Source organism: Ptychodera flava, chromosome 4 (genome assembly GCF_041260155.1).
Source record: "Ptychodera flava strain L36383 chromosome 4, AS_Pfla_20210202, whole genome shotgun sequence".
In the NCBI taxonomy this organism is placed as follows: Eukaryota; Metazoa; Hemichordata; class Enteropneusta; family Ptychoderidae; genus Ptychodera; species Ptychodera flava.
This window is the reverse complement of record NC_091931.1, coordinates 16,215,305-16,224,173: the sequence shown is the minus strand read 5'-3', so window position 1 is coordinate 16,224,173 and position 8,869 is coordinate 16,215,305. Positions and strand designations below refer to the sequence as shown.

Below are 8,869 nucleotides of genomic sequence, written 5' to 3'. Positions count from 1 at the left end.
GGATTGTCTTAGCCTAACCACTCATTTAATTGGTAAATATCACGGGTCACGTGATCTACTGATAACTGCCTCGCTTTCGGTAAGAGATTAATGAACAATATGGGAAACGAGAGAGTACTAAGAGCGTGCAATGTAATAAGACCACATTGCAGTCCTGACCTTGAAGTCATGATAGAGTTCAACCTAAGTAGCGTCAACTTTTTCACAGTTGTGGATGTAATCGAGAAGTTTTGATTGACAATTTCTATGCTTGATTAATATCCTATGTTGCCAGTGTTCGAATGTGATTGAAAAATACCTAATATGTGAAGGTCCATGCGAACAATTGCATCATTCAAATGATAAAATAACGTTTAAATTACTGCAGGTGCGTTATGTTTTGTAAGCAGTCCTTCCAGCAATTCTTCGAAACACACATATAGTACAGTACATTGATAGAACATTTATTTTGACAAATATGCAAGAAAATGTAGATGATTTGATCGATAATTGAACTGATTGAAGAAAAAGTTGACATCTTCGGTTCACATCCATGTTTTTCCGCACTTTTGTCGATTTTTCGATGGCCTACATTGTTTGATGTAATTAAAATGCTCAAATTATCAGTAATGTTACTTTCAGGTTTCACGTACATATATAGGCATTTTAAGGAGGTGAAACCTTATCTGTGAATATGTTCAATAACCATAAATAAGAATTAAATATACTTATCAACAGTCGCAGACAGATAGACTGGTAAATTAATATATTGACTGACTGATCGGAAGGTGTGTATGTGTGTAAGTCGGTGGGTATTAAAGCAGACATACAGAAAAACCTAGGCAAATAACAATAAAGGTACAGATTTAAACGCAGTTCGAGTGGTTTAAACCAATTGGGTTTAACTTTGCTTTAGAATATTTTTCTAAAACAGATACATTCACTTTTTTATGGAGAACATTACGAAATGGAATTACAGGGTCTTCGAGCGAAGTATGGTCCATGTTTATTCAACCAAACAGTCAATTTTACCCTTGTGACCTGAGAAAGAAATGCAGAATAATAATTTAAAGCAAGTTATAATTAGATATTCTGTCAGTTTAAATTACAGGTATGAAAATGCCAGAAAAGAGTATTTGAGGTCTTTGGATGATTGGATAGTATAAAGTAAATCATTATGGCTTTCTTGATCCACGTGAATAAGCAACAAGGGGTTAAAGATACTGTAACACGATTGGAAGTAATTTGGGATAATTGGATAGTGAACTAATGTCGGTTGAATCTGCAAATGTAAGCTCATCTGCTATACTTTTTAAATTATACACTTGTTTGTATGAGTAATTTGCAGTATTGCAACATTCACCTATATGGCACCAAACACTTTTGAAACATTTAAAAAATATAAAGATGCAATCCTCTCTAAAAAGTTCCATTCGTGTTCAGTATCTTTAATGCGCATGGGTGTGATTAAATAAAAAATCAAAATGAGTGAAGTCTTGCTTTTTCAATGACAATCAAGAGCGATATCATACCATGGTCGATGTTGGCCTTGTGACATAAGGCGTGGTATTTGCCATTTTCTTTCATTGCTTTTAGGGTTTCATCAAACCACGTGAGTGGGTTGTCCTTCCGTTTTATCCCATAAACTGATTTTTCGGTGACACAACCGACGTCGTCTCCTATGAATTCAAATTCATCTTTAAGGTGTGGTGTGATTCTTTCGGGGAACGTAAGGAAGGCATCGATCTGAGAAAATGAAAGTGCGTCTTTGTCATAAATTTTGGGCATATAGGAGTACATAGATTGATAGGAATAGCAAAATAAATACTCAGATTATGTGAAATGGCTTTGCCCGATTGTGGATTTCCACACCATCTTATTATCCCATCTACGATGACAAGATTTCTTGATATTAATTTTTAGATTTGAAGTAAGTGATGAAATTTACGTTGTTTCTCTAATGCCCTGGACTATCGACAAATCAGTAAGTCTCCTTCCTTCCGTGTGTGTCTCTTTTTATCCTCGTGCATTTCATTTCACTACTGTGCCGTCTGCCATCTGGATACTTTCTTCATGTCTTTGATTCACTTCGTGTTTCTTATTTACCCTGTCGTGTCTGACGTCGTCCAACAGGAATTTAAAGTTTTCCTTGTACACCTCTTGGTACGGTTGCATGGTATCGACTCCAACGATTCGATCTCTGGCATGTAGCAAACAGATCTTGTCCGTGACAAATCCATCTTCGAAACCTACAAGTTTGGATAATCACATGATGGAATATTATAATACGAAGCTTAAAAGTGGAAAATGGTTACCCAAATTTATATGAATGGTAGATCATTGCCATGGCAAGGCACCGTTTTAGGAATCTTTGGTAGAAAGATGTCCTCGTTACAGTCATTAATTTCCTTTGTTCCTTGGACCTTGCAACCTCACGAATTTTTATCTGCGAGGTTTCAAGAAAACTAGATATAACTATTATAGTATACCTATTCGACCAAGACCTTTTTAATGGCTTTCTGTGCAAAACAAGCCGATAATGATTTGGCGAGATTCAGGCAGCCAATTTTCAATTCAAACTTCTTAGCTGTCCAAAATCAAACGATATCCTCACTGGTAAGATACATAACACATGTAACTTACCGATTTTCTTTCCTCTGATGTCATTTGGATCAAAATTGTTTGGATTTCCAGATTTCACCACGAATAGGGTTTCAGAGTCGGATCTCACAAAAGGTTCTGTGAAGTCCACCGAGAGGGCTCTAGCAGAGGTCTTACTCCATCCGAAGCATATATCAATCTGCTTCCCTAGTAGTGCTACAAAGTATGTCGGCATATCCAAAAATAAAAGTTTACAGAAAAATGTATAAAATTATTATGAAAAGGGTTGAGATAAGACCAAGAACACTTCGAAAAATTGAATGAAGTGGCATAGCATTATCCCAATAAAGCGTGTGTTTACGAAGGTTGCCGCCGTGAGACAGCACAAAAGTGAACGTCGAATTTAAAGGGAACATTAATATTGTTATTCAATGAATCTAAACTACATTTGAAAGGACATGTATTGTCATTCTTTTAAACGTTATAAAAAGCACCACATATTGTAGCTAGATTATTTTTACGAGTCTGGTTTGTAGAATCATTGTCAAATAGTTTGCATAATACGTCACAGATGATTGACAAACCGTTTATTCAAAAGGTCGGTAGACATTATGCAATCCTAAGGGCCACAGCAGTTCTACTTCGCTCTTGCTTACCTGGTCCGGCGTGGGGAATTTCACCACTTCTATGGGTAAGACATGCACTATGGGGCACAACTTGATTCACACACTTCTTTCCAGCTTCTCTACAGACTTAACAAGAACGATATAATTATGTAAATCGTTCTGGATCAATTGCGTTTTTAAATTAAACTATCACACAATAATGATGGTTACTAAACATCTGTTACTTGCAAACCACATTTTTATTTATGCTGTGTATCAAAAAAATTCGCTCTTCATAATTTTTTGGTCTTTCATGTGACAGTCATGCATCATGATGCTTCTATCATATCGGAGATATTGTAATTTTCTTGTGTACCAGCTGTTATCAAATCTGCATGGAAGCCCCGGTATATGCCATCTTCGTCTCTGCAGAGAAGATAAAAAATAGAAATTCCATGATAGGAAGGAGTAATTTTAGATAACTCCACACACTGAACAAATACCACTTTAAGTTTTTAAATGTGTGCTTGCAGGATGAGTTGGGACTATTTCCCAGCCAATAGTTTCTCTTGTATTGATAAAACCATCATACATTGTTAACCATCATACGTATTTCTTTTCAACCTTTATTTCCATAAAAATATTAATAGTGGTTCGTACATTTGAGATTTTGAGTTCACACTTTAATATGGCTTGCACTGTGTATGTTTAATATATTATAACTTCGTAGTAGGGATAAAAGTTTTGAAAACTTGTTGCAAACCATATTCTTAACCTATTGAAAATGTCAGGATTTATGATCAGCGAAATGCCTTTATTAAGACGATGATGCCATTTCTAGTGGGAGATTGATAAAATTAGTTTGCACATATACTATTCCTTTATACCATCTTTTCTGCATTTGTTCTCATGCAAAGTACATACATGTAATTAAACTGACAGTCGCAGCCAAGATATGTTGCAATCGTATACACCCTCTCCTCTTCTTTCTTTTTTTCTACCTCAGTTAGAATCCTCTCTCCCAACTGGTGACCCATTACGCGAAACAGCATCAATCTACGGAGAAGGTCATCACCTTGGTGACGGGTAATTTGATGATCGGGCAACCCTCTCTGTAATATGACATGTCCAACAAAATAATATTTTTCTAGGTAAAACATTACCAGGTCCATGGAACGTTTGTGGTTTACAAAGTTAAGTAGGACAATCCAGAACTACTAATAGTGGTGGTACCAGGTGTTCGGAATTGGTAACAATTACAAACGCACGTATTGTGTCTGTGTAAGTACTCATCTAATAGCAAATGTACGTACATGGCTGTTTATGGGGATATATCAACGTGTCTTTCGTCAGATCGCCAGATAGATATAGGTAGGTAGGTAGGTAGGTGGGTAGGTAGGTAGGTAGGTAGGTAGGTAGGTAGGTAGGTAGGTAGGTAGGTAGGTAGGTAGGTAAGTAGGTAGGTAGGTAAGTAGGTAGGTAGGTAGTAGGTAGGTAGGTAGGTAGGTAGGTAGGTAGGTAGGTAGGTAGGTAGGAAGGTAGGTAGGTAGGTAGGTAGGTAGGTAGGTAGGTAGTTAAGTAGGTAGGTAGGTAGGTAGGTAAGTAGGTAGGTAGGTAGGTAGGTAGCTTTGTAGCTACTACATAGGTAAGTGGTTGGGAGGTAGGAAGGTAAGTGGGTTAGCATTGTTGGGTGGGAGGGTGCCGTAGATTTGGAGATCAGATCGATTGAAACAATACTGAATTTTCTGCGCTATCCCCGTGGTTGGCAGAATTGCTGTCTTGTGGACAGAATTGTATCGAGGCTAAGTTGAGTGATTTATTCATCGATTTAAATTGAATTTTGTCAGCATTATGTGCCAGCGTGTATCTATGTGCCTTTGCTTTATTGAACCTAGGTTGTTTCTAGGGATCTCTGTCAAAATTACAGTAGTTTATCTCGAAATTGAACCACTATTTTAGAGGTCCGGATGTAGCTAAGTCTTTTATCACAGTGTCAATAAACATTTTATAGGCGAGTGTTGGTTCCGTTTGTATGAGGTTGAATACGAGAGAATTATTCAATTTCTGTTAAACAGCAACCCAACTCATTTTCTTTCAATGCCAATGTTTCAAATTCTCCATATTCATATAATTAAAATCATAGAAAACTGACTCCATCGTCGGTCAATTGCTTCAATGTAAGTCGAGAGAAAAAGCCCCTAGCTCTCACCTCACTGAAATGACGAGCGATAAATGCACGCATCATGGGAATTGGGACTCTGTCTTTAGTGAATGCTCGAAAACTGCTGCTGTCGATGCCGCGGTCGGAGAGCACATAATCACTGATTGAGGTGAAGCATTGGCCACCTGCAAAGGAAGTCGGTGACTTCATTACCGAGAACTTTTTTGCATATAATATGTGATAATAAAACCTTCTTCATAGCTGCCAATTTTGCATTTGCACCTTTATTCTGATAAATTGGCAGAGTTTGTTGATATCTAGAATTATATTACCATGCCCTGCCCGTCGCATTTTGATTGGCCGAGCTGAACCACGTGGATTTGCCAATTTTTTACAGCGCGCGTGACAGTGCGTCGCGAATGCTCAGTTTCTGGGGCCCAGTTGTCGTTCGCTCCTGAAATTGTCGGAAATTTTCACGGTTTTCTTGGGTTCGCTGAAAATATAATGGAAATAACAGACTGCGCTCTGACTATTAATGTTTATTTATGGGCGCGAGCTCGAGGAAAACCAAATTAACGGGCGAGGCTGTTAATTTTTGGCTTTCCTCTCGCCCGTGCCCACAAATAAACGTTAATGGTCAGCGCGTCGCCCGTTATTTCTACATTATAATGTATATTGAAGTCGAAGGAATGTGGATCTGCTACCTGCATTTTGAATACCATGCATGCAATGACCACAGATCTGAATCAAAGGGGCTGAGTCACCATTTTCCATATATCCCGTTATTTATCCACTTAGCTTCTTAAACATTTAATAAGTGTTTAAGAGGGCACATGCCACGTCCGTATGACTTGATGTGGTTCGAATGGTAGTTTTTTGTCCATGTTCTTTAAAATTGGCAACAGATTAATCAAACGACCAAACCCGGACAGGGTTCCTCGATCTAATAGTGTGAATACAGATCCAGATTACATTAACACATGATTTTAACCGTTAGAGATTTATGACCGTGTGTACGTATCCTAGAGCATTTAATCTCCTGTCGCCTGTTATTTATATGTATGTTTATGGCAAACTGCAATTCTTACGACCCTTGAACACTTATATGGTCACTTAATCGCACCTTGACCCTGTCTTCATTGTTCTGTTCGTGTATTATCTATGTAGGCACGGGATATATTACTGCCTGAGTCGTGCAAGTGTCACGATTGGAGAACGACGTCGTTGAAAGGACGAGATCAAGTCTCATTGATTAATGTTGTAGCCAAGGTCTGGCTATTATTCAAAACTATATATACAAAATGACATGTTTTTTAGATATACTATTATTCAAACAAGGGACTATTTGTCTAACGTAGGAGGGCAAATGGTCTCCTGCCTCGTTGATACGCAGTCCCTTGTTTGGGCTATAATGTTTTTTATTAAATGCCCGTGTTACATAACTTTCACTCGGAAATTTTGGGTTCAGATGCAAATGATAATCATGACCTTTATTTCCATAATAAATGAAAATCAGTAAAGAAAAGCATAATTTCCATCATACACTCAAATAACTGTTATGCATACTTAAAACGGCTCACTATGAAAAACGTGTGATTTAATCATTTTCGGGTCCGAAGGTTTTAAGTTGAAAATAGTTCGTGGTGACTTAAAGAGATGGCAACTATGCGGCCTGCTACATCATAGACAAGTTAACATTGAATCATACGGGGAGCAGTGACGTTCGATACATGGGGCATGTTATAAAGACTTGACGATATGTAAAATTTGTCAGGTTGCATTGCACTTACCGAGTACAAAACAGGCGATGCACACATACAAGCAGTATAACGACATACGAATCATGTTGCCTCGATCTTTCAGAGTGTATGGCTAGGTGCAGTGAAACTTGTTGGGAAGCACTGGATGTCAAAGTCTAACCACTCATTTAATTGGTAAATATCACGGTTCACGTGATTTACTGATAACTGCCTCGCTTTCGGTTAGAGATGAATCGGCAAGATTGGAAACGAGAGAGAACTAAAAGAGTGCAACGTAATAAGACCACGTTGCCTCATAGCATACGTCTTCGAAGTCATGATTGAGTTCGACCTCAATAGCGACAACTTTTTAAAAGGTAAGGAGGGATGTAACCGAGCGTTATTGATCGACAACTCCTATGCTTGGTTAATATCGTATGTTGCCAGTGTTCGAATTTGATTGTAAAATACCTAATATGTGAAGGTCCATGCGTACGATTGCATCATTCAAATGATAAAATAATGTTTAAATTTTTGAAAGCAGTCTGACTATTCCGGTAAACGCAGATATAGGTCGCTAGAGGCATTTGTTGAGTGAGCATCTTAGTCGCATCGGCTCCAGAAAATTTTGAGATTCTTCGCTCTAGGGAGAGAAACAACAGCTTTTTGAAACACTACCACTTCTTTAAAGTGTTTCTGAAGTCATTCGAAACATGCATTTCAACATGGGTGTCTCAACTGAGCAGTGGCGGACAAGAATTGGTGCCTTTGACCACCGACCATGTGTGATAGGTAACCGCCATGACGTCAAAATCAGTGGTAATGGTATGTGTGCCGCCTTGCGCTTTGTCCTGCTGAGCATGCTACTGCGGTCGGGTGACATCGAGAGCAACCCTGGTCCCAATCCTGGCAGTCAACAACCAAGTGAAAAGCGGGCAACAAGACAAACAACATTACTTGGGGCATATTCGACATCGGCGAAGGACAATGGAAACTTTGAACTTTCCGATATCATGCGGGAATTACGCAACGTGAAAGCAGACCTTGGCAGTAAAATGGACAGAATGTCATCCGAACTGAATACAAAAATCGACAACTTAGTGCAAGATATTCAGAGTGTGCAACAAGAACTTGGAGAGGCACGTAGAGAAACTGCTCGTCTCGCTGAAGAAAATAAAGCCCTAAACGACCAAGTTTATGACTTGACAAATGAATTAGACGCCATGAGAGGCCAGATGAAGAGGGACAATCTAATCTTCAAAGGCATAGCTCAAGATGAAAACGAATCATGGGATCAGTCAGAAGCTAAGGTAAAATCATTTATTACCGATAAGCTTGGGATCGATGGAAGCGATATTGAGTTTGACAGGGTTCATCGTCTCACAAATGCCCGATCAAGACCACAGCCAATCATCGCTAAATTTTCCCGCCACCAGCAACGCAAACAGGTGTTTGAGGCGGCCAAGAATCTGAAGGGCACACAATACAGAATATCGGAGGAGTTTACGCGAAGAGTACGTGACGTGAGGAGAAAGCTCGGACAGTATCTTGTATCGGCTAGAGCTGAAGGAAAGAGAGCGTTTCTGACATTTGACAAATTGAAGATCGATGGAAGAACATTCGTCTATGACAGTATACAAGATGATATTCGCCCATTGTCGAGAACAGAGTCGTCGACGAACAGCTAGGAAGACGGCCAAGGCCAAGGTAATTACACACACCGAAGAGAATCATCACCACATCCACATCCGACGTCTATACAGAATTCCTCGTATAGAACTTCA

General features: G+C 38.9%; 1 protein-coding gene across 1 annotated transcript; it reads right to left on the bottom strand.

The window, feature by feature from the left end:
• Window positions 1-422: 422 nt before the first annotated feature.
• Window positions 423-7,223, bottom strand: LOC139131010 (uncharacterized). Its single transcript, XM_070696908.1, has 9 exons — window positions 7,137-7,223; window positions 5,395-5,531; window positions 4,110-4,297; window positions 3,562-3,611; window positions 3,237-3,332; window positions 2,623-2,796; window positions 2,086-2,228; window positions 1,512-1,725; window positions 423-1,020 (listed from the first exon to the last, which is right to left on the bottom strand). Exons 1-9 carry the CDS (start codon window positions 7,189-7,191, stop codon window positions 986-988), a joined length of 1,092 nt encoding a protein of 363 aa, XP_070553009.1. The 5' UTR covers window positions 7,192-7,223; the 3' UTR covers window positions 423-985.
• Between the last annotated feature and the right edge of the window lie 1,646 nt (window positions 7,224-8,869).